General features: G+C 40.4%; 1 protein-coding gene across 1 annotated transcript; it reads right to left on the bottom strand.

Moving 5' to 3' along the window:
• Positions 1-16,176: 16,176 nt before the first annotated feature.
• GPR88 (G protein-coupled receptor 88) lies at positions 16,177-20,748 on the bottom strand. Its single transcript, XM_021921285.2, has 2 exons — positions 20,384-20,748; positions 16,177-19,985 (listed from the first exon to the last, which is right to left on the bottom strand). Exon 2 carries the CDS (start codon positions 19,910-19,912, stop codon positions 18,758-18,760), a length of 1,155 nt encoding a protein of 384 aa, XP_021776977.2. The 5' UTR covers positions 19,913-19,985; positions 20,384-20,748; the 3' UTR covers positions 16,177-18,757.
• Positions 20,749-25,141: the final 4,393 nt, after the last annotated feature.

Below are 25,141 nucleotides of genomic sequence, written 5' to 3'. Positions count from 1 at the left end.
GGCTCCCCCTTTGCCTTCTGCCACAATTGTAAGCTTCCTGAGGCCTTACCAGAAGTAGATGCTGGTGTCACGCTTGTACAGCCTATAGAACGGTGAGCCAAATAAACCTCTTTTCTTTGTAAATACCCAGTATCAGGTATTCCTTTATAGCAATGCAAAACAAACTAACATGCCCAGATAGTGATTTGTATTTTATTTTATTTTATTGTATGACAATAAAATGTTTAAATTTTCCTAATTTTATTTGATTTTATTTTTGACAGTTAGAAAGGTTTTTCTGACACAGCCCCACCATAATTCAAAATAATTATACAACCAATTACCACTTCAAACTAATTTAGTTGTCCATGTTGTAAATTTTCACAGCACATCACACTTTTGCATTTTGTCATTTATCTGAATTATAATGAAAGAACTGTTTGTAATTATTTGTTTCATGTTTCTCTCTCCTACTAGATCCAAGTTCCCTGAAGACAGTGACTGCGGTTGTATAGTATACATAAGTACATAGTAGGCTTGTTATAAACAACTATAACAAAAATGCCTCCTCCTGTCTCTGTGGGAAAGTCTAATGGTGAAATCATTAAAATGTATTTGACTTACAAGGAAAGCTCATTAAAACCAATTGTATCTGATTCTTGACTGCAGACTCTGATGAGGTATCTTTCTTTGCAGATGAAGCCTGGACACACTGTTAACAACCCATGTGATGGAAATGCATCAGGATGGGGTATATTTTTAGCTACGGCAAATTATCATTTCTTTATGCTTTAAGAATTTCATCTCTTCAAATGAATTCTCTTGTTCTTACATTTTCAGAGTAAATTAAAACTGATTTTTCTTAATAAAGAAAGAAGATAGACTTTAAGACAAAGAGTATTTATCCTTCAATCTTCACCCCAGCTCAGAGATTCAAAGAGCCTTTGTTGGGAGGCTTTTTTTTCCCTCAGAATAAGGATGATCCTCCATTTTTTTTTTTTTTTTTTTTTTTTTGGAACAACACTCTGGACTCAAACTTGTGTAGGGGAAACTCAGTCCAAAAAGAACAAAACAGAATTTGATTGTGAGATTAGTCAAGGACATGCTGTTTTACAATAATAAAACTGGTTAATAAGAAACTGGCATTGTACAGTTACAGGGTTTTTTTTACTATATTTGTTAATATGGTAGCGTTCTATAAAAATAAATTATAGGCTCCCACAAATCAATGCAATTTGTGTAATGGCCTGAAGATGACAAAGGGTTCAAAGCCAACTTAGAGAGATTTCTGGGTTAACAAATGGTATCAACAAAATAGCTGAGATGTGATGTTAGCACAGATGAAGTATTTCACAGAAAGAACCCTATTTCATGGTGGTGGGGAGACTTCCAGGAGTGGGGAGTTAAAAAGATAATAGGAGGTTTATATTTTAACTTCTCCAGGATGCAGGCAGACTGGGATTGGAGAGGGAATAATTTTCAATATACATTTTATATTATTTAAAAATACTGTTTAGTAATATAAACACTAAAGAATAAAACTTGGTATACATTTCTTAACTAATAATGATATGAAGAAAAAGTTTCAGAATCTCTAAGAAATTCTAAGATTTTTATGTTTAGTCAAAGAAAGCATAGGTTTAAAAATCCCAGTCATAAAATTGGCCTGAGAATGGAGGAAGTATAAGGAATGTGGTTGGATCAGTGCAATCTTGCCTTTTACCCCTTTTTTCCATATAATTATTTTAATTTCCAGTTAAACACACCATTTAAAATTTTGCTTCCATGTCTGTGGTATGCAAAATATTGACTCCCCAAAAAAAAATCTTATCCCTATCCTCAGAACCTATGAATGTTGCTTTACATGACGAAAAGGACCTTGTATTAATGTTACTTTACATGACAAAAGGGACCTTGTATTAAGGTTAAGGTTAAAGATTGTGGAGGTAGAGCAAGATAGCCAAATAGAACTCTCCACTGAATGACCCCTTGCAGAAACACCAAATTAAACAACTAATTAAAGCACCTTCAAAGGAACAAAAAAACAGGGTCACAATCACAGTACCTAGTTTTAACATAATAACAAAGAAAAAGATATTGAGTGGATAGGAAAGATAGCCTCACGTTGTCTACACTGTCCCTTCCTCAACTGCAGGCAGTGCAGCCCAGAGAGAATTACGTGGCTGGGGAAGGGAGAGCAAAGTGAGTGTTGAACTTTGCATTGGAACTAAGTGCTGCCCTGTCCCAACAAAGCATAACATAGGCCAGTGTCCACAAAGGGAATATTTACACCAGCCCTGGACCCAAGGGGAATTCTCCACTCCAGTGGAAGAAACCCACATCCTGGTCAGCTTCACCACTGACTGACTAAAGTGGTCTGAGCCCCCAGATAAATTTGAATGGAAGTCAGGAAACAAGGACTGCTGTCCTTGGGCAAGCCCTGGTGCCGCATCACACTTTCCCCAACTCCAAGCAGTACAGCTCAGGGAGAGACTCATTCCACTTGGGGGAAGGAAAGGAAAGAATATAGAGAGCTGTGTCTAGAAACTTGAATACCAGCTAAGCCTCAGTAAAATAAAGTACCAGGCAGATTCCTGAAGCCACCAATTCCAGACCTTTGCTCCTGGATGGCATTTCTAGACCCACCCTGAGCTGGAAGGGCATCTATAGCTCTGATGGGACAGACCCAGTCCTGGAAGGACTCACCACCTGCTGACTAAAATGGCCTTGGGCCTTGAATAAACATCAGCAGCAGCCAGACAGTAATGGCCACAGGCTTTGGACAACCCCCAGTACTATGCTGATCTGGAAGGCCATGGGCATCAGCTGTGACCCAGAAATGTGCCAGCTGTGGTAGCCATGGAAGTGCTCAAGTCACCTATCCCCAACTTCAGGCAGTCCAGTGCTGAGAAAAATTCCTTCAGATTGGAGGAAAGAGGGAAAAGAGCAAGAGACTTTGCCAGATAGCCCAGGGAATTATTTCTTATCTTCACCAAGTCCACAAAGGCTGTGTATCCAGGAATCTGCAAGAATCACAGCATTCTTGGGTTTAGGGCACTTCTTAGGTTACAATACTCAATCCCATTTGAATTCTTGAAAAATCCTTTTAAAAAGGAAGGGTATAAACAAGCCCAGACTGCAAAGACTGGAATAAATACCTAACTCTTCAATTCCTAGACATTGAAAAATGACCATGATCATCAAGAACATCCAGGAAAATATGTCCTCACAAAGCAAACTTAGTGCCAGAGATATGTGAACCCTCAGGCAGAGAATTCAAAAAAGATGTCTTGAGGAAATGTAACACATTTTAACATAAGGAAGATAAGAGAAGGAATTCAGAATTTCATCAGAACAATTTAACAAAGAGATTGAAATAATTTTTAAAAAATTAAGCAGAAATTCTGGAGCTAAAAAACTCAATTGGCAAACAGAAAAGTTCACCAGAGTCTCTCAAAATTAGAAGTGACCAAGCAGAAGAAAGAACTAGTGAGGTCAAAGACAGGCTATGTGAAAATACACAGTCAAAGGAGAATGAAGCACTCCTACAATATCTAAAATTAGCCTCAGCAGGGCAAATATAAGAGTTATTGGCCTTAAAGAAAATGCAGAGAGAGAGATTGGAGTAGAAAGTTTATTCAAAGAAATAATAGCAGAGAGTTTTCCAAACCTAGAGAAAGATTTGAATATTCAGGTACAAGAAGGTCAAAGAATACCAAGAAGATTCAACCCAAATAGGGCTACTCTTGAAGGTCAAGGATAAAGGATTCTAAAAGCAACAAGAGAAAAGAAGCAAATAACACACCAAGGATCTCTGATATGTGTGGCAGCGGACCTCCCCATGGAAATCTTACAGGCCAGGAGGGAATGTGATGACATATTCAAAGTGCTGAAGGACAAAAACGTGCAACATAGAATATTACATCCAGCAAAATTATCCCTAATAAATAAAAGAGGAATAAAAACTTTTCCAGATGAACAAAAGCTGAGAATTTCATCAACACCAGACCTGTCTTACAAGAAATGCTAATGAAAGGTCTTCAATCTGAAAGAAAAATATGTTAACAAGCCACAAGAAATCATCTGAAGGTATGAAACTTACTGGGAAAAGTGAGTACATAGAAAAATACAGAATAATCCAACACTGTGATTATGCTGTATAAATCATTCATATCTTTAGTAGAAAAACTATAGACAAACCTATCAAAAATAACTACAATAATTTTTAAAGAAATAGACAATATAAAAAATTATAAAGAGAGACAACATAATGTCCAAATGTTGAGGGGATAAAGTTAAAATGTAGTTTATGTCGTTTTTTAGTTTTATTATCTTTACTAGTTTGAGATTTTTTCCTTCTTTTCGTGATGAGAGTTGAGTTGTCATCAGTTTAAATTTATTTGCTCTAAGATATTATTTGTAAATCTCATGATAATCACAAAATAGAAGGCTGTAATAGATACATAAAGACTGAAAAAACAAGAAATTAAACATTCTACCAGCTATAATCACTTTAACACAAATGAAGATAGGAAGGAAAGAATCAAGGAAAAGGAGACCAACAAAACAACTGGAAAACAAATAATAAAACAGCAGTAATAAGCCCTTACCTATCAATAATAGCATTGAATGTAAAAGGGCTGAATCCTTCAATCAGAAAACAGAGTGGCTAAATGGATAAAAAATAAGACCTGTTTACTATGCTGACTGTTCCTTTTGCGGTGCAGAAGCTCTTTAATTTAATTAACTCCCACTTATTTATATTTGCTTTCGTTGCATTCGCTTTTGGGTTCTTATTAATGAAATCTTTGCCTAAGCCAGTGTCTAGAAGGGGTTTTCCAATGTTATCTTCCAGAATTTTTATAGTTTTCAGGTCTTAGATTTAACTCCTTGATCCATCTTGAGTTGATTTTTTTATAAGGTGAGAGGTGAGGACCCAGTGGGAGATAATCTTCACAATCGATACATCTGACAAAGGGCTAATATCCAGAATCTGCAAGACACTCCAACAAATTAGCCAGAAAAAAAAACAAAAAGTCCCATCAAAAAGTGGGCTAATGACATGAATAAACAATTCTCAAAAGAAGATATACAAATGGCCAACAGACATATGATGCTCAACAATACTAATGATTAGAGAAATGCAGATCAAAACCACAATGTGTTACCACCTTACTCCTGCAAGAATGCTCATAATCAAAAGTCAAAAAATAATAGATATTGGCATAGATGCAGTAAAAAGGGAATATTTCTACACTGCTAATGGGAATGTAAACTAGTACAACCACCATGAAAAACAGTGTGGAGTTTCCTTAAAGATGAAAAGTAGAACTACCATCTGATCCAGTAATCCCTCTACTGAGTATCTACCCAAAGGAAAAGAAGTCATTGTACAAAAAAGATACTTGCATATGCATGTTTATGGCAGCACAATTTGCAATTGCAAAAATATGGAACCAATCCAAACGCCCATTTCAATAAATGGATAAAGAAATTGTTATATATATATGTGTGTATATATATGTGTGTGTATGTGTATATATATGATAGAATACTACTCATCCATAAAAAGGAATGAATTAATGGCATTTGCAGCAACTTGCATGGAACTAGAGACTATTATTCTAAGTGAAGTGACTCAGGAATGGAAAACCAAACATCTTATGTTCTCACTCATAAGTGGGAGCTAAGTTATGAGGATGCAAAGGCATAAGAATGATACAATGGGCTTTGTGGACTCTGGGGAAAGGGTGGGAGGGGAGCGAGGGATACAAGACTACAAATTGAGTTCAGTGTATACTGTTTGGGTGATGGGTGCACCAAAATTTCAGAAATCACCACTAAAGAACTTACTCATGTAACCAAATACCACCTGTTCCTCAAAAACCTATTTGCTGCTTACAAGAAACACTTCACCTGTAAAGACACACATAGACTGAAAAAGAAGAAATGGAAAAACATATTTCATGCAAAATGAGCAGGAGTAGCTGTATTTATATCATATAAAACTGATTTTGACACAAAACTATAAAAAGAGACAGAGAAGGCTATTTTATAATGATAAAATAAAAAACAGTTAATTTAGCACAAATATATGACCATTGTAAATATATATGCACCCAACAATGGAGCACCCAAATATATAAAGCAAATATTTTTAGAGCTAATGAGAGAAATAGATGCCAATAACAATAGCTGGGGACTTTGACACCCCACTTTTATCATTGGACAGATCATCTAGATAGAAAATTAACAAAGAAACATCAGACTTAATCTCCTCTATAGACCAAATGGATCAAACAGACATTTACAGAATATCCAACAGCTGCAAAATACACATTCTTCTGCTCAGCACATGAAATATTCCCAAGGATAGACCATACGCTAGGCCACAAAACAAGTCTCAAAAACAAAAAACAAAAAAAAATTGAAATTGTGTCAGGTATCTTTTCTGACCATAGTGAAATAAAAACAAGCGGAAACTTGTTTTTATAGTGGAACAAAAACAACTGGAAACTTGTTTTTATAGTGGAACAAAAACAACTGGAAACATGTTTTTATAGTGGAACAAAAACAACTGGAAACTTATAGTGGAACAAAAACAACTGGAAACAAGTGGAATAAAATATAGTGGAAATCAAAAACAAGAGGAACTTTGGAAACTATAAAAACACATGGAGAATTAAATAATATGCTCCTGAATGACCAAAAAGTCAATGAAGTAATTAAGAAGGAAATTTAAGAATTTCTTGAAACAAAAGAAAATGATGACACAACATACCAAAATCTATGGGATACAGCTAAAGTAGCACTAAGAGGGAAGTTTATAGCAATAATCACCTGCATCAAAAAAGTAGAAAAACTTCAAATAAACAACTTAATGATACATCTTAAAGAATTTGAAAAGCAAGAGCAAATGAAACCCATCATTAATAGAAAAGAAATAATAAAGAGCAGTCATAAATAAATGAAACTGAGACTACAAAAGCATGACAAAAGATTAATGAAACAAAAGTTGTTCTTTTGAAAAGATAAACAAAATTGACAACTTTAGCCAGGATAACTAAGAAGAAAAAGAGAGAGAAAGAACCCAAAAAAGTAAAATAAGAGATGAAAAAGGAGACATTACAACTGATACCACAGAAATTTAAAGGCTCATTAGAGACTATTATGAGCAATTCTATGCCAATAAATTGGAAAACCTAGAAGAAATTGATAAATTCCTAGATACATATAACGTAATATGACTGAATCATGAAGTAATCCAAACCCTGAGTAGACCAATAACAAGTAACAGGATAGGAGCAATAATAAAAAGCTTCCAATTAAAGAAAAGCCTTGGACATGATGGCCTCACTGGTGAATTCTATCAAACATTTGAAGAAAAACTAATACTAATCCCCACTCAAACCAATCCAAAAAATCAAGGAGGGAGGGTGCTTCCAAATCCAGTCTACAAGGCCAGTATTACCATGATACCAAAACAAGATAGGCACAACAAAAAAAGAAAACCACAGACCAATATCTCTAATGGACTTAGCTTCAAAAATCATCCACAAAAATACTAGCAAACCAAATTCAACAACGTATTTTAAAGACCATTCATCATGACCAAGTGAGATTTATTCCAGGCATGCAAGGATGGTTCAACGTATGCAAATCATAAATGTGATACATTGCATCCATAGAATGAAGAACATAAACCATATTACTATTTTAATAGATGCTGAAAAAGCATTTGATAAAATTCAACATCCCTTCATAATAAAAACTCTCATCAAACTGGGTATAAAAGGAGCATACCTCAACATAATAAAAGCCATATACAGCAAACTCACAGCTGGCACCATACTGAATGGGGAAAAACTGAAAGCCTTTCCTCTAAGATCTGGAGCAAGACAAAGACAAGGATGCCCACTTTCACTGCTTTTATTCAACCTAGTACTTGGAGTCCTAGCCAGATCTTTTAGACAAGAGAAAGAAATAAAGAGCATCCAAACTGGAAAACAAGATATAAAATTATCCTTGTTTACAGATGACATGACCTTATATTTAGAAAAACCTCAAAACTCCACCAAAAAACTATGAGAACTGATAAAGTCAGTAAAGTTGCAAGATACAAAATCAACATACAGAAATCAGTAGCATTTCCATATGCCAAGAGCAAACAATCTGGGAAAGAAACCCATAAAGTAATCCCATTTATAATAGCAACAAATAAAATAAACTATTTATAAATAAACTTATTTAACTTTTTTTCATTCACCCTGAGAATACTTGCTGGTGGTGTATGTGGCTGCAGTGTTTACCAGAGATAACTTTGCCACAAAATGTCTCTTTTATTATTATTTTTGCATCACTCTAGTATATCAAATTTCGAAACAAAAGACATCATTTTATTTATAGCATTCTTGTTTTAGTAGTGGTATTTCCATTTACAAAAGATAGTAATTCTCGATTGCTGCAAATGTCAAATCCTAGAAAAACTTAGCTTTCCTACATTTCCAGTGATGTTAACACTGTTCTTGAACAGTTGTTGGTTGAAGATTCATTTGATGAATCTGATTTTTTCAAAATGGACAATTCTGATGTAGTTATGTTTAGAAATAACTGCAAGAACAGTTTTTATATTTTATTTTCACATTGAAAATCAGTCCAATTTGCTTCAGCCTCAAAGAGAGTGTTTATGTAAAATTAAGTGAGCACTGGCAGCAAGCTGCACTTTTTTTCTAAACAGAAAAGGGTTAAAGAGAGAAAGATCTCTATGAGAAAAACTATAAGAGATTGATTAAAGAAATTGAAGATGCTGGGTGCTGTGGCTCATGCCTATAATCTCAACACTTTAGTAGGCCAAGTCAGGAGAATCAACTGAGCCCAGAAGTTCAAGACCAGCCTGGGCAATATAGTGAAACGCCATCTCTACCAAAAATTCAAAATTAAGCAAGTGTAGTGGCATGCACCTTTAGTCCCAGATACTCAGGATGTTGAAGTGGGGGGATTGCTTGAGCCCAGGAGGTCTAGGTTGCAGTGAGCCATGATCATGTGATCTGCTGCTACCTCAGCCTCCTGGGTGACAGAGTGAGTTAACCTATCTCAGCTTCCCAAGTAGCTGGGATTACAGGTATGTGCCACCATGCCCAGCTAATTTTTGTATTTTTAGTAGAGACAGGGTTTCACCATGTTGGCCAGGATGGTCTCAATCTCTTAACCTTGTGATCAGATCCACTTGCCTCAGCCTCCCAAAGTGCTGGGATTACAGGCCTGAGCCACCATGACCAGCCAAAGGCAGTCTCTTACATGGTGCTGGGGAAACTGGATATCTATATGCAGAAGGATAAAACGAAACCTCATCTCTTGCTGCGTGTAACAATCACATCAAAATGGATTAAATGATTAAATCTAAGCCCTCAAACTATGAAACTACTAGAAGAAAACATTGGTAAAACACTCTAGGACTAGGACATTGGTCTGAGCAAAGATTTTTTTTAGTAAGATCTCAAAAGCACAGTAATTAAAGCACCACTAGAGCTGGGAATGGGTCTCAGTCTATAGTCAGCAAAAAAAAACATAGACCTGAGTCCTACTGTTGCGAGGGGATAAATTCTCAACTCAAATGAAGAAGAAATGGATTCACCACTTCAGCCTCCAGAAAGGAACCCAGCCTTCCAAAATTTTTATTTTAGCTTTCTGATCTACTGAACTGTAAAATAATGAATTGGTGTTATTTTAAGTCACCAAGTTCCTGGCAATTTTTTATACCAGCAATAAAAAATTGATACAGTATCTCTGCTCCTTTCTCTGTGTTTACAATGCTCTTCCCTCTTCTACATTAAATCCTACATTCTCTGTGAAGCAATTCAGACTTCACTGATCTCTTCCTATGTTCTACCTTATAGGCACAAATACTTAGGGCAGCTAGTTATCTGTTCACTCCTCTGTTCTATCTCCATAATAACATTGTAAGACCCATAAGGACAAGGATGTAAAAATGGCCAAAAATCCTTTCCTTCCCTGAATCCGCTCTTGCAATGTGACTTTGAAGATATTCTTACCAAAAGGTGGAGTATATTTTTGTATCCCTCAAATCTGGGTCGGCCCTGTGACTTGCTTTGGCCAATTCACATTAGCAAATGTAGCAGAAGGAGAAACTTGACTATGAGACCACCATCATGTAAGTAAGCCTGGGCTAGCACAACTGTTCAAGTGCTAGTCCAGTCAACAGCCAGTGAAATGTCAGGCAGGTATGCGGACCATGGACCACCAGATGGGTACAGAATCATGAGTGGGAGACCAGTGGAAGAACCACCCATATGACCCCATTCAAATTGCTAACCCATACAACCATGAGCTAATCAATGATTGTTATTTTAAGTCCATGTTTTGGGATACTTTGGTAAGCAGCAAAAGCCAACTTATATATAACAGTGCTCTGCACTCAGCTGTTGGTGAACATTTTTGATGACGATGATGATGATGATAATGACAATAACAATGATAAAGATGATAAAGAAGACTGTACTCACTTCTCGTAAAACAAGGTCAGTGGAATCATTTCCATATTTTTGTTCTTATAAATTGAGGGGTTTCAAAGTTTTTATTCAAGTAAATTGGAAAATGCAGAGACTGAAGATTTTAGGTTTACATACACCAGACTCAATTACAGGTCTTCAACAAATCCAAAATATCTCTGCGCTAAGCTTTTATATTGGTAACTTGTAGTATATCAATCTATCTCTCATGTGTCAAAACATTGGGAAGAGCTAGACTGTCATCGTGCTCTACCATTTCTGAACGTACAAATAAGTAGGCTTTGGCTAAGATCTGCTTGGGACTTTATCTCACCAGAAAAACTTCGCCAGGAATAATTTTCATCAAAGGTAACATTCACATGGAAGCCAGTCATAGCTTATTTCTCATCTAAGCAGTGTTCTGTGGAATCTGTTCAACTCCATCAAAGTCATTAAAAGCGTTATACTTATAAAAGTTTTAAGTTAATCAGGTAGCACAGTAGTCCTCAATATTTAGCCTGACAAAATCTAAGCAAAATGGACTTCTTTCAGCCTATATTCCATGAAAGGTTTGGGGATGAGGTAGGAACAAAAGGGATATTAACAGGGATAAGTAGAAAGGGGAAAACAGCACTAAGAATATGGTATATTTTTATTCCCATGCCCAAGGAGGGACATCCCTAGTCACCTAGGCTTGCTTTCCTATTGCGTGGTATCGGTAAGGTTTTTGCCAAACGTACTTCTGGCTAATCATTTGAAGTGTTATAGCCCTTGGGCAAGAAAGATTTTGTCACCTCCAAGCGAAGAAGAAATATTTTACAATCATAGAAATTAGACTTGAAAGACATCTCAGAATTAATCTGGTGAAACTTCCCACATAATATAAACATCCTTTCCACAGTTAATCCTCCACATCCTACTTAAATTTCCTAAACATTGAGGAAGTCACAATCTCCTGAGACAGCCCGTAGTATTTTCAGCATCTATAAAGTTATTTCTCAAATTAAGCTGAAATCTGTCTCCTACCCACTGAGTTAAAAATTGCTTTTATTATTATTATTATTTTAAGACACTGGATCTTACTCTGTCACTCAGGCTGGAGTGCAATGAGGTGATCATAGCTCACAGCAACCTCGAACTCGTGGGCTCAAGCAATAGCTAGGAATACAGGATATGCCCCTACTCTCAGCTAATTTTTGTGGGGTTTTTTTTTTGTTTTTTTTTTTGTTTGTTTTTTTTGTAAAGATGGGGGTCTCACTATGTTGCTCAGGCTGGTCTTGAACTCCTGGCCTCAAATAATCCTTCCACCTTGACCTCCCAAAGTGCTGGGATTACGGGCATGAACCACTGTGCCTGGCCAAATTTTGCTTTTTGAACCTCACACCACACCTTTCCCCCCTCTTCTCTAGTTTGATGTGTTCACAAGCCCGGGCTTTTGAGTCAGCTGGACTTGAGCTTGACTATCATCTCTTTCCCTTGCCAGTGACATTAGGCAAGTCTAGCTTCAAAAAAAACAAGATTTTTGACTATAAAACTGAAATCATAGTATCTCTCTTATAGGGTTGTTGTACAGTTTGATGAGGTAATGTACATAAAGTGCACAGCCCAGTGTGTGACACATAGTATGTTATCAACAAATGGAAGCCAGCATTATTATTCCACTTGCCAGTCTTTCAAATATTTGAAAATAACTTCATTTTTCCATTTAGTCTTCTCTTCTCCAAGCTCATCATCTCCTTTTTCAATTACACTTTAAATATGACCAAAATTATTCTTTCCCAGATCTGGAGACTACACTTGTGTGTAGCTTAAGTGTGCACTTAGGGTCTATTTTAAATGATAACTGGGTAAAGCTCCCTGATACAACTGGCAGTTTACCTATGGCCAAAAACTGAGAGGAATTTCCCCTGATAAAACTGGATAGAAAAGCAGGTCCATGGCTCATCTGAGTCCCTCCACCATAAGTCAGCCTGCCACTCCTGACCGCATCCTGGTTCAAAATCACAGGGTGTGTCTTTTGAGAGGAAAATGACATTTCCTCACTTGTCTGGTCTCCACGAAGAGGAATTTTTGCTTCACACCCCTGGCTTCTTGTCCCATGGTTTTCTCATTTTTGTTTTTGATTGTTTGTTTTTGTTTTTGAGACAGAGTCTCACTCTATTTCCCAGGCTGGAGTGCAGTGGCGGGATTTCAGCTCACTGCAACCTCCACCACCCGGGTTCAAGCGATTCACCTGCCTCAGCCTTCTGAAAGGCTGAGTAGCTGGGATTACAGGCGTGCGCCACCACACTCTGGTAATTTTTTGTATTTTTAGTAAAGATGGGACTTCACCATGTTGGCCAGGTTGGTTTTGAACTCCTGACCTCAACTGATCCACCTGCCTTGGCCCCCCAGAGTGCTAGGATTACAGGCGTGAGCCACTGTGCCCACTTGCCCCATGTTTTAATTTACCCCTTGGAGGTCAAGTGAGTTACCTAGTAAATAGAAAGTAGCCATTAGTTCAAGTCTTTCAACAGGGTGGAACTAATTTAACAAGGTTTTGAAGGCAAGAGATGTGGTCTCTCCCTCCTCCCCTCTCCACTTGCGCTAGTGACAGCTGGTCAACCTACAACTGTTAGGCTACTTGTTGCTAGTCATTATGCTACTAATCAAATTCTGAAAGCATCTACCTCCAGACTTCTTTTGTGTTACATTTAAATGTCATCGGTGTTTAAAGCATTTTCAGTTAGGTAGTTTGTTATTTGTAGCTGAACATATTCTAATTTTTATGAGCATTAGTGGCAAATACTATCTGTCCCTAGGCCCCACTTTGTAACATCTTCATTAGCTTACACTGTTTTTATATAGGTGAGTACACACACACACATAAAAATACATATGTCAGCATATAATTTCTGATCATAATTATGTACAATTAAGTTTACATAGGAAAGAGTAAAAAGAGTAGGTGAATACAGCAAAATGTCAAGGGTGATTGTCTTTGGGAAGTGGAACTTTGGATGGTATCTTTTTACGTTTCTGTACTTTACAACTTTTCTAGGAAAACGGACTTTAATCTTCAGGTAGAAAAAATAATGTCACTTTAAAAATAAAACTTTCACAATGGCAAATTTTTGTAGTAATTGCAGATTCAACCATGCCAATATTTCATAGAACTTTCATTTAGCTAAAAGCAGAGTATCTGTTACAGCATTACGATACGAAGGATACTACATACTTTTCTACTCCCTGAAAATAGAAAAATGGTAAAGGAGCCTAATTTATACCAGGAAAGATTAAAAATTAAAGCACTTTCTATCTAATAAAAATAGCAAGGAGCCAGATGATCTCTAGTACTTTTTTCAGGCCGATCAGGCTTTGAAGTGACAAAGAATTGTAAAGACAAAAGACATTCCCATAGTTATTTCTCCCAGCATTCTGGCAAATCACCATCACTGACAGCACCAACAGCAAGTGACTTATACGCCCGGCTGATAATCCCACACGGTATTACTCTGGAATATCCTTTGGTAAGATATAAGGCGGGAGCTAGGATTTATTCTTGGGTCTAATTCACTAAGAGAAAAATAAACATTCAAGGGAAAGGACCAAACCTTTTCTTTTAAAATTACTGTCTTCAACTATACACGTGTATTAAATATATGGTATATTTCAGAGAACTGGTTACAAAAAGATAGAAGACAGTATTTGCCCTTAAAAGTCAAAGGAATTGAAAAATGAAAACAAAACAAAAAACCGTTTTCTATCTGTTTTTGAAGACAAGACATGTACATTGAGAAAGAGATAATAGGAGAAGGGGATACGTGGTCAGAACAAAGTGGTACAGGCAGTTGTTTGGAGGCAGAGCTTATGGTTGTGGTGGGAGCTCTAATGAGGAGACAGAAACTAAATGAGTCTTCCTGGAAAGCAGGATGGAGCCCGGATAAGCGACGAAAAGTTAAGACATCCCAGGAATGTCTTTGGATACCCCAAGGCTCAGACGCAGAACATGGGCCACGTTTCAAAGGTAGTGTACACATCAACCAGCCAAGGATGCAAGTACGTACGGGAAAGATGGATTTGGGAAGTTAGGCAATGGCCACATCATGGAGAGAATTTTACTCTTGACTTTAAAATTCTTATTTTATCCTACAGCCCAGTATTTACAGCTTCATGCTCTGGAGTCAAAGATTTGAATCCCAGCCCCTCCATTTAATCATTCTGTGACCATAGGAATGTTAGTTTCTTTTCTTTTTTTACTTTTCTCCTTTCTTCTTTATCTTTTTTTTTTTTAGTTTAGCTTCACTTTTTTTAACTTATCATTATGACAAATTTCAAAGATACACCACAAAAGTGGAGAAAACTATGCAATGCATCCCCATGTACTCATCACTCCCCTTCCACAATCATCAATATCCAACTTCTTGTTTTATATAAATCCATCCTACTCCCTCCTCACCATCCTCCTCAACTATTGCATTAGGCAGGATACGATTAAGTATCTGGGCAAACTCATTGTGTGGCACCTGTTTAAGGAGTCCCTGAAGATGAGAGGGGCTAGGAAAGGATGCCTTGAGAGGGTCTATGTGCAAGCAGTATTGAAAGCAGTATTGCCTTTAGATAATGTGGGAACCCAGCCTGGGTCTCAGGCCTTAACAACTCTGCTTCTGCCCTTTTCTGGCTACCCTTCCCAAAGGCAAAGAAGTCCCAATGAAATGTGCCCACTCAGAGCCAGTGCCTCCCTCAACAGGAGCTGGTACTTGGAACCCAGGAATTCCACGCCCAAATGGCTCGAGGCCACTCCCAGGGCATGCTCTGGCCCCTGTTTGTGCACCATGAGCTCCCAGAAGTGGGCAAGGTGGCTAGATGAGGGAAGGATGTAGGCAGAACTTGGAATTGTGGGCTGAGTCATGCACCTATGCATGAGGACCCTTGCGATGTTAAAAGGGAGGGAGGAAGAAAGGGTCCCTCCTCCTTGTTCCTGCAGACTGAGAGCGCCATCTGGAGCTCCACTCTTGGCCCGGCTACCACAAACTTTAAGGACAGGACTCAAAAGTAGGGGATATCTACAATTTTTCTCAGTGTTCTTGAATTTAATTTATGCCACTGATGTCCTTTGTCAAGTCAGCTCCTAGCACTACTAAAGATCCAGATGAGCACTGTCTGAATGCTGGGAGACAGAATGAAGGTCACACATGAGACAGTGAAGTTGACCAATGTGGTTATTATCAGAAAAACAAGGTTGCATTGCCCATGAGTTTAAAGCAAACCGACGTTCCATTGGTAAGCTGATTTTTTCAAGGACTTTCTGTATGTGCGGATTAAAATAAGCCCCTTCCCCCTTCCTCAGCCCCACTCTACCCTCCAACTGGGTCCTCCTGAAAACAACAACAACAACAACAACAACAATACCCCCATTGTAGAAATCTTTCCCCATAATTCTGAGACACAGGAAAACTTGTCTGATCTTGGAACTCTCCCTGTCCTGTTTAAAACAAAGATCACCTGTGGATGCTGTTGTGAAAAACAATTCTTGTTTATTAACAGACTACAATTTGGAAGAAGGAAAGTGCTAGGGGTAATACCTATTACATCCTAGAATTTAGCCATTTAAAACGCAAGGGGGAGACGGGCGGGTGCTATATGTCTTAACAGGCATATATCTAAAGGGAGAAAAAAGCAGAAAAGGCAAAATAGGGCAGCCCACAACAGCAATTAGGATTTTTTTTGTTCCTGAGTGGATAATATGTGGTTTCATTTGAACAAAAACACGATCTCTGCTAATTTGTAAAACCAGTAACTCCAACACTCACAGCTAGTGCCCTGGTAAACCATTTTTAGACACATCATTACTACCTTGAAATTAAAAGTGAATCAGTCCTGTGGAGTTAATTATCAGTAAATTAAGCTAAAGTAGGTCTCCCATATGGCATGGAGCCAGTATAAGATGATTCTCAGTGCTAGCCAGAAACATTGCAAGATACCGGGTATACACTTGGAAAGCTGACTTCATATGTGTGGCAGATGTTTATAGGAATAGCGGGGGAAGTCATTCACAGCCACTTACAGTGAGAAACAGAGATAAAGGTCTAATTAAAAGAAGACCTTTTTGACAGAGACTTAGAAAAGCATCCCCGCTCCAGCCCTGCCCCAAAAGGAAAATTCTCAGTTCTCTGTTGTTGTTGTAACCTATTCCCCAACACTTACAGAAAGGAAATCTTACCTATTTCTCTTTAATGCTGGTATGTGGGCCTTATTTCATTATATAAAGTAGAAATAATTTTAGAAACTAAAATTAGATAAAGCCAGCAAGAAGAAGTTACTTTCATCACTAGTGCTTTGGAATACCATATCCTCTGTTATAGTGTTCTCAAGGAGGTGTGCAAGGAAACCAGAGACAGAAGAAAAAAAACTCAGAATGGTTGTCTGAACTTTAATATTTGAATCAAGGAAAATGTGAACAGATGAAACCTTAGTAAGAGAGAAATGGTGCATGCACAAAAGGGATAGATTAATAAAATGACAGCTGATTGTTGGTGGTGAACATATTTGTCCCAACTTCCATAATTATTCAAATGTACAACAAGTGGTCCTAATATCCTGGCTTAAATTACCCAGGTGTGCAACAAAGCAAGCTGGTTTTGTTCCTGAATTATGCAGTTAACTGAGGCTGTTTGGGCCCAGATTTTATGTGGTGAGTAGTCAGAATGCTGACATATGATTATTAAAATTACTTTCCTCCCATTTTAATTTGATAAGGTGATTTCACACAATTTTGCATTTCAAATATTTCTAAGTAAACTTAGTAAACCAAAGATGAATATGACAAATCTCAAATAATATGTTTTAGAATATTTTCCCATTTGAATTGTTCACTATATATGACTGAGTTTATCATACCTCCTTCAACATACACAATATTAATGTTAAATGTCATGGTAATAGATATGAACTACATAAAAACAGTGTTGCTTTCTAACGTGTGGCTTGTTTAAACCCTAAAAGAGCACAGCTGGCTTTGCTGAGCCAAACCATATTACTGATCCATCCTGACTGTGATTCCATTTGTGAGCTAAAGTCCCAACTGGGAGCTTTCTCATAAATTGGGTCAAGACAGGAAGAACTCTAGGTAGCCAGAGGTGTCTGTGTCTCTTTTCAAATAATTGAAGGCCATTTCTTCTGGTGTCTGGAAGAAGTAAAATGTCCTTGTCTAACGGGTATCGCTTTAGTATACCACATGCCCAATAAGTTCTAGCATCTAGGAGCATGCAATAGCAGCTAATATTAGCTATGCAGTCATGGTATTATTAGTGTTTAATTATATCATGTGCATTGAGATATTTTAAATGTTAAAGAGAAAACAGAAGGACTTATTCTTCTTAGCAACCATTATAGTACAGAATGTTCAAAGCTGCAATCACATTCATAAGGCAAATAAATTGGTTACAAAATGAGGGTAGCAACAAGTGTGCATGCTATAGAAAATGTGAAATGGTACCTAAAATAGATAATCACCTTATTTGTTTTCAAAATTCCAGTGCTGACTCCGACCATCAATTATCAAACTGGAAAATTTTCACTTTAACACTCAACGCCAATTTTCAGTCTTAGGAGTGCAACAAAAGGAGCATAAAGTAATTTTTTTTTTCTCACTGGCTAAGATTCTACCTCATTTGAGAAAGACTTTATTAAAAACCCTTTTAAGAATAAAGGGCTTGAGGTCTTAATGGCAACTCATACTGGTGGGCACACCTAGGGCTTCACTGCTCCAGGTTAATATACAAAAACTAAATGATAAGAGAAGCATCATCAAAGACAGGTTACTTTCTAAAATACTTTCTACATATTGTTTTCCTTCTTCAATGTTATTTCCTTTGGCTCATGCACACTCAAGGCGCTTCATATATAAGACGATGAAAGAGGGAAGGGTTATACATTATGAAAGCTCTTTTTCAAAAACAAACTATGTCGAAATAAATTAACCGGTTATTTTAAAACGCCAGTTTGCAAGTTCTTGAAGTCCCTGGTGTTTTGATTTAGGATTTCTCTAAAACACAGAAACAAAGGGTAAAAATCAGGTGGCCGTCCAAACTGACGTCGGGCGTCCCACTTAGGGAGAGGCCTTGGTTCAGGTAGCCCGCTGGGGTCGAAGGTCACATTTTCCCCTGATCTACGGGGCTTCGCGGCGGGAGTCTTCGTTCTGGCAGGGGATGCCTTAGGAGGGAAGGAGGCGACGGTGACCAGGGACGTTGGAAGCCGGGGATCTCCGCTTCCCTCGGGCCCCGGCTAGGTTACCAGTGCTGGCCCGCGGCGCGGGTGCCCAGTTGCGCCTGGGACACTGCGGGCACGGCCGTGGCGGCAACCGCAGCGGCCGCCGCGTCGCCGACGCCCGGCAGGACTGAGCGCACGGAGCGGCGGAACTCCTCGTTCCTCCACGTGTAGAGCAACGGGTTGAGCGCTGACAGGGCGCAGCACAGGAGCCAGCTGGCTGCCTGCACTCCCCAGGGCACCGGCAGCGAGAAGCCGCTGGCCAGGCTCACCCACACCAGCGGCTGCGTGGCCAGCAGGAAGACGCAGCAGAGCAGCAGCACCGACAGGCCGCTGAGACGCCGCTGTGCCCGCCGCGGGTGCAGAGCGGGAGGCAGGGGCTGGGCCTGCGCCGGGTGCGCGGCGCCACCGGGGCCCGGCGCGTGCTGGGCGCCCGGAAAGGCGGCGGCGGCGGCGGCGCAGCCGGGCAACTGGTGCAGCAGGTGGAAGTTGAGCACGCTGACCCGCTTGACGCTGACACGCACGCGGCGCACGATGCCCAGGTAGCAGTGCAGCAGCAGCGCCGTCTGCGCCAGCAGAGCCGCGGCGGCCAGCAGCGCCGGGTAGTGGACGCGCGGTGGCGTGGCGCCGGGCCGCGGTGCCCAGGGCGGGAGCAGCAGCACGAGGCCCAGGGCGAGCGCCCAGGACAGCGCCAGCATGCCCGCCGTGTGGCGCCTCTGGTACAGCGCCTGGTAGGTGGCGGGCGCCCGGGTGATGAGCAGGTAGCGGTTCAGGGCCACGAGGCAATGGGAGAGGAGGGACACCGTGAGTCCGAGGCCCAGCAGCCCACCCCGTAGCAAGCGGTAGCTGCCCCCAGCGCCGTCCCAGTCCGCGGGGGGCTCCGCAGAGCCGGCGGGCAGGAGCCCGAGCACCGCCTCTTGCGGCATCCAGAGGGCGCAGACGCTGAGGTCGGCGGCGCAGCCGTTCACGATGAAGGCGTTGCTGGTGGTCTGCAGCTTTCGGAAGGACGACACGAGATAGATGACCATGCCGTTGGCCAGCGTGCCCCCGATGGCCAGGCCCGAATACAGGAGTGACACTGGGATGCGCCGGCCCGCCCACGACTCCTCTTCCTCGCAGAGCAGCAGCAGCGAGCCCCCGGTGGTGGAGGAGGTGGATGTGGAGGAGGAGTTGGTCATTCTGGCCAACTCTTCACACCTCCCTCGCTAGCGTCGGCTTCCGGCAGCTCGGTCCATCCTGACACTTTCCTGCCTGCCAGAAGGGCAAAGACAACCCTTCAGCCCTCTGCCACCGACACAAAAGGCTGAAGCAGAATAATGGGCTGGGGGAGGGGGAGAAAGGGAGCTCGAGGAGGACGGGGGTGGCAGATGACAGGTGCCTGCCTCGGAAATGTCTCCAGAGCCAGGGGAAAGGCCACTTTGCATTGCATTCAGGAGGCATTGGGGAAGCCCTAGGACAGAGCAATACCCAAAACAGTCTCCTCTTCTCCCTCAACACACACACACACACACAAACACACACACACACACACAGAGAGAGAGAGAGAGAGAGAGAGAGAGAGAAATATTGCCAGCAGGAGGACCTAGTTCCAGGAGAAAGCAGAGATATCCCAGCTGGGGAAAATCCCATGGAAAAGAGATGAAGGGTACCTTGCGTTTGGGCTGGTCCTTAGCCGGTGTCTCAGAGGGAGGGATGCCAGAAAATACCTCCTCAGCAACAGCATCAGTGGTCCAGAAATCAACAGGAGAAACTCAACTGGGATCAGTGCCAGGAGCAAGTGCCCACTTCTCCCAAGCAGCATCCACACACATGGTCCTGGACAGGAACTAGCAGCTGCAGGGAGACTTTCAGCTGGTATCAGGGCTGGAGAAAGTAAAGTGGCGGGCTGCAAGCCCAGGCGGGTGGGCAGGCAGGCAGCAGCAGCAAGAATGCTTGGCTGCAAAAGCAGAAGCTGAGCTCAAGAGGAGAGCACCCTGTGCTCAGAGGCAAGAGTGGTGGCTGATGTGGTGAACCCACTCGAAGCTCTCTCCTGCTTAGTTATACATCACCCAGGGAAAAGACAGCCTTTCCACGCTTGGCATGAATTATTCAATAGCTTCTAACTTGTAAAAGGAAGAAAAATATCTTGCTCAGAAAGTCCTGTAGTTAACAAGTTTCTCTGTCTTTTCTCTCTCTCAATCACCTTATTTTTCATCCTGCTTCATTTTTCTTTCCTTCCTTTTTTTTCTCCCTTCAGTAGTAGAATAAAATTTAATATACCCTAGAGTATTTCATCTCAGTCTGATGCATTTTGTGGGCAAGATTTTTCTGAGAGATAACTATATTCCCAGTATCCAGGACTGATTTCTTTATTCCCACATTTTTTAAGGAGAATTACTTTATGCACTACTTGAAATTCATGTTTTCTTTGGTAAAGTGGAACACAGATAATTATCCACAGAAAATCTCCATTCCTCAATTTAAATCTTACTTTCAGTGTTTTCTCATCAACAAACTCCTTTCCAGAGTTTGTTTTGTGTTTTAGTAATGAAATGGTTAGAGGGTAAAAATGAAATGGGCAAAAGATTTAAGGTAGATGTCAGTGGTACATCTAGACAATGGAATATTATCCAATGCTAAAAAGAAATGAGCTGTCCAGCCACGAAAAGATATGAAGGAACCTTAAGCGTGCATCACTAAGTAACAAAAGCCAACCAGAAAGGGCTACATACCATATGTTACCAACCATGACATTCTCGAGAAGGCAAAACTATGGAGACAGTTAAAAAGACCAGTGGTTGCCCGAGTTCGGGAGAAAGGAGGAATGAATAGATGATCACAGAAGATTCTTAGGACAGTGGAACTACTCTATATGATACCATAATAGTGGATCTGTGTCCTCATAAAATTGTCCAAAGTGGTAGAACGTGAAACAGCAGTGTAAGCTATGGACTTTGGGGAATGATGTGTCAGTGTACATTCAATTGTAACAGATGAACCACTCTGGTGGGGGATTTTGATAATGGGAGAGGCTATGTATGTGACGGTCAGGGAGTACACGGGAAATCTCTGTATCTTTCACTCAAATTTGCCATGAATCTAAAATTGCTCTAAAAAATAAAGTCAGTTTTTAAAAATGTGTCTCAGGGGAAAGCAAGAAACCTGAATAATCCACAGTGTGAACAAAGATAACTTTTCACTTCAGAACTTTTTGTCTTAAGTCTGTCTTAGAGATTTGCAGTCTGATGTTGGCATCTTCTTTGGTGCAAGCGCTCATTTATCCATTCCATGTGGGCAGTTTTTCAGAAAAGGAATTCTCTCAATTATTCACTGGAAAAGTCATGTATTTGAAAATGTAACTCAATATGGGAATATGGTTACATGGCATAATAGAAAAAAATGTTAGGTGGGGTTGCAGCGCACCCAGATACTAAGCTGAGCATCCGTCAGGTAGCCTTGTGATTGATTATTTTCATCCTGTCAAATAAGATCCCAGTCAATTACTTCAAAGGGTCTTTCTGTTAAAACTGTCTGTGAATCCCTTTTCCTGAATTTAGTATTTCTCCTCTCTAGTTACGACACATGGCGTGTACCTCTTCTATCTAACATGCATTGTAGTTCTGGGTCATATGTGTCTAAGAGCAATGTTTCAGGAAAAAGGTCAAAACACAGCTTCTCTGCTTTTCTTGTTCTCTTTCTAAATCAATATGGTTACTTGATGACTTTAAGAACTCTGATGAGGATTAAGGATAAGCATGACTTGATAGATTTGGTCCAGCTAAGCTGTATCTGAATGAAATTGGTTGGCGCAGGGGCTGGGGGGAAGGTGAAAGAAAAGAACCAGTGACTTGCTATTCAGAGGGTTGAAGGTTTCGATATCAGGTTTACTGATGTAAATGAGCATCTGTCATCATCCTTTTGCCTATTGTCATTTGTCTTTATTGAGGCTGTGAGTGCATTAAGCACAGCAAGCCTGCGTTTCTCCTTTCTAGTTATGACACATGGCGTGTACCTCTTCTATCTAACATGCATTGTAGTTCTGGGCCATATGTCCAGGAGTCTTTTCCATTCTGTCCCTAACAGCAATGTTTCAGGAGAAGGGAGACTCTCCTAATCATTCATAGTGAAAACTTGTCATTGAAGTAAAGTTTTTTTCTCTCACATTAACATAGTCCTAAAGGACTCTCTGATAGAATGTGGTAGGAGGGTATTCAAATTCTGGATCCTTGGTCCCAGCTGCCACTTTCTGTGTTGCCTTTGAGATGAGTAGCAATTCCTGCTGAGGGACTCCAGTGCCTGGAGGTCACACACACTTCCTCCAAGACCATGCCTCCTTTAGCGCTGGCCTGACAGGGGCCAAATTTGTGTTTGTTTCTGGATTTGGTTTTGCTCTTTTTTAAAGTTAATGAACTTACACAATATAGGGTGGGAATTTTTCCTATCTTATTTCCAGCACCAGGTTAGTGCCTGGCACATAGTAGATACTTAATCAATACTTACTGAATTAATAAAGGAATGGCAGTATAAATGATTTCATGTATGTTTTTCATGGTGAAACAGTAATTCACTTTTATGAGCATCTCTTTCCTCCCACCTTCAGCAGGAACTTGCCCCGTCAGTCATCTACTTTCTGTTGTCTCTTGTCAGTCTCTCTACTCTCCACTGGTTGCTCCCTTTCGGACTTACAAAAATGCTGATTTCACCACAACCTCATAAAACTCCCCTGGAACTTCACCTCCTTCTCGTGGTGCCTACGCACAGCTCACTTCCCCTTCCTGGTGGAAGTGCTCATTTTCTGCTTCCACTTCTGATTTTACCATTGAATATCCACCCACACGGCCCTTAGCTCTCCCCGCTCCACGGAAACAGCTTTGGCTAAGGTCAACAGAAGCCTCTCAGTAGCAAATCGTGACTCCTAAATCCTTGCCCTCTTTACTTTGACTCTGTGAAGAACACCCTCCTCCTCAGTGCCCTTTCCCTCCAGGTTTCCCTTTGCTTCTGTTCCTCCGTCTGCTCCCTTCCAGACTCAGTCTCTGGCTCCCCAGTGTCATGGTTCCCTTAATACAGTGTTCCTGGCTTTTCTTCTTGGTTCTCTTCCTACCCTACTCTCTCCCCCTAATTGATCTCATCTGATTCCATGCCTTCCACTCTCGCCTATGGGTCACCCACAGATTCTTTCCCACCAAGCTTACTTCTTTCCAGAGCGGCAGATGTGTCGGAACTCTCCCTTCGGCTGGCCCCTCTGCCTCCTCTTCCCACTCATTCTCCTGTGGTCACTGATTTGGTTGATAGTCCCCATTGTTACCCTAGAGTTTCTAATAATTCACCATCAAATATGGCGTTTGTTATAGTTTTCTGATACATTGTTTATAAGTTAGAGACATTTCTGTCTATTTCTAGCGAGATTTTTATATAAAGTGAATGTTTTTTTAACTGTTGATGTAGTAGGTTACATTTGATATATTTTTAAAAGTTGAATCGTCTTTGTATTCCTCCGATAAACCCTATTTGGTCACAATATATTATCCTTTTAAAGATAGACTGTAGGGTTCTATTTGGTAATATTTTATTAAGGTTTTTGCATCTGGCCAGGTGCGGTGGCTCAAGCCTGTAATCCCAGCACTTTGGGAGGCCGAGACGGGCTAATCACGAGGTCAGGAGATTGAGACCATCCTGGCTAACATGGTGAAACCCCGTCTCTACTAAAAAATACAAAAAACTAGCCGGGCGAGGTGGCGGATGCCTGTAATCCCAGCTACTCGGGAGGCTAAGGCAGGAGAATGGCCTAAACCAGGGAGGCGGAGCTTGCAGTGAGCCAAGATCCGGCCACTGCACCCCAGCCTGGGCGACAGAGCGAGACTCTGTCAAAAAAAAAAAAAAAAAGAAAAGAAAAGAAAAGATTTTTGCATCATAAGTAAAGCCCACTTGGTTTATTTTTCTTGTGCCATCTTATCCTTTCTTAGTGTCAAGGTTATGATAAAATTTCCCTCAAGAGTTATTTCACCACTACTATATCCACATTCCAGCCCACAGAGATGGAGAAGGATGAAGGGAGGGCAGCCAGCTTCCTTTTTAAGATTTCAGGAGAATCATAAACATCATCATTTTCAATGCCATCGAGTATATACCATATGTGCCAAGCCATGCTTTGAGTATTTTTTATCTGTTGTTACATTTATTCCTCATGCCAGGGTGACAAGGTATCCAGCCCCCCACCCCCCACCTAAGTTTACAGGGCAGAGCAGGTGTTCAAAAGGAAGTTTGCCTGCCAATGCCTAAATACTTTAAAATTGTAAATCCAGCTCTCAAACTATCAAATATGTTCTAGTCTCCTAACTTAACAAATATACTTTCATGACAACTGGAGGGCCAGACTCAAATTTAGAACTCTGGCCAGACACAATAGCTCACACCTGTAATCCCAGCAA

The sequence above is a fragment of the Papio anubis genome, chromosome 1 (genome assembly GCF_008728515.1).
Source record: "Papio anubis isolate 15944 chromosome 1, Panubis1.0, whole genome shotgun sequence".
Taxonomy (NCBI): domain Eukaryota; kingdom Metazoa; phylum Chordata; class Mammalia; order Primates; family Cercopithecidae; genus Papio; species Papio anubis.
This window is presented reverse-complemented; position numbering and strand designations above follow the sequence as displayed.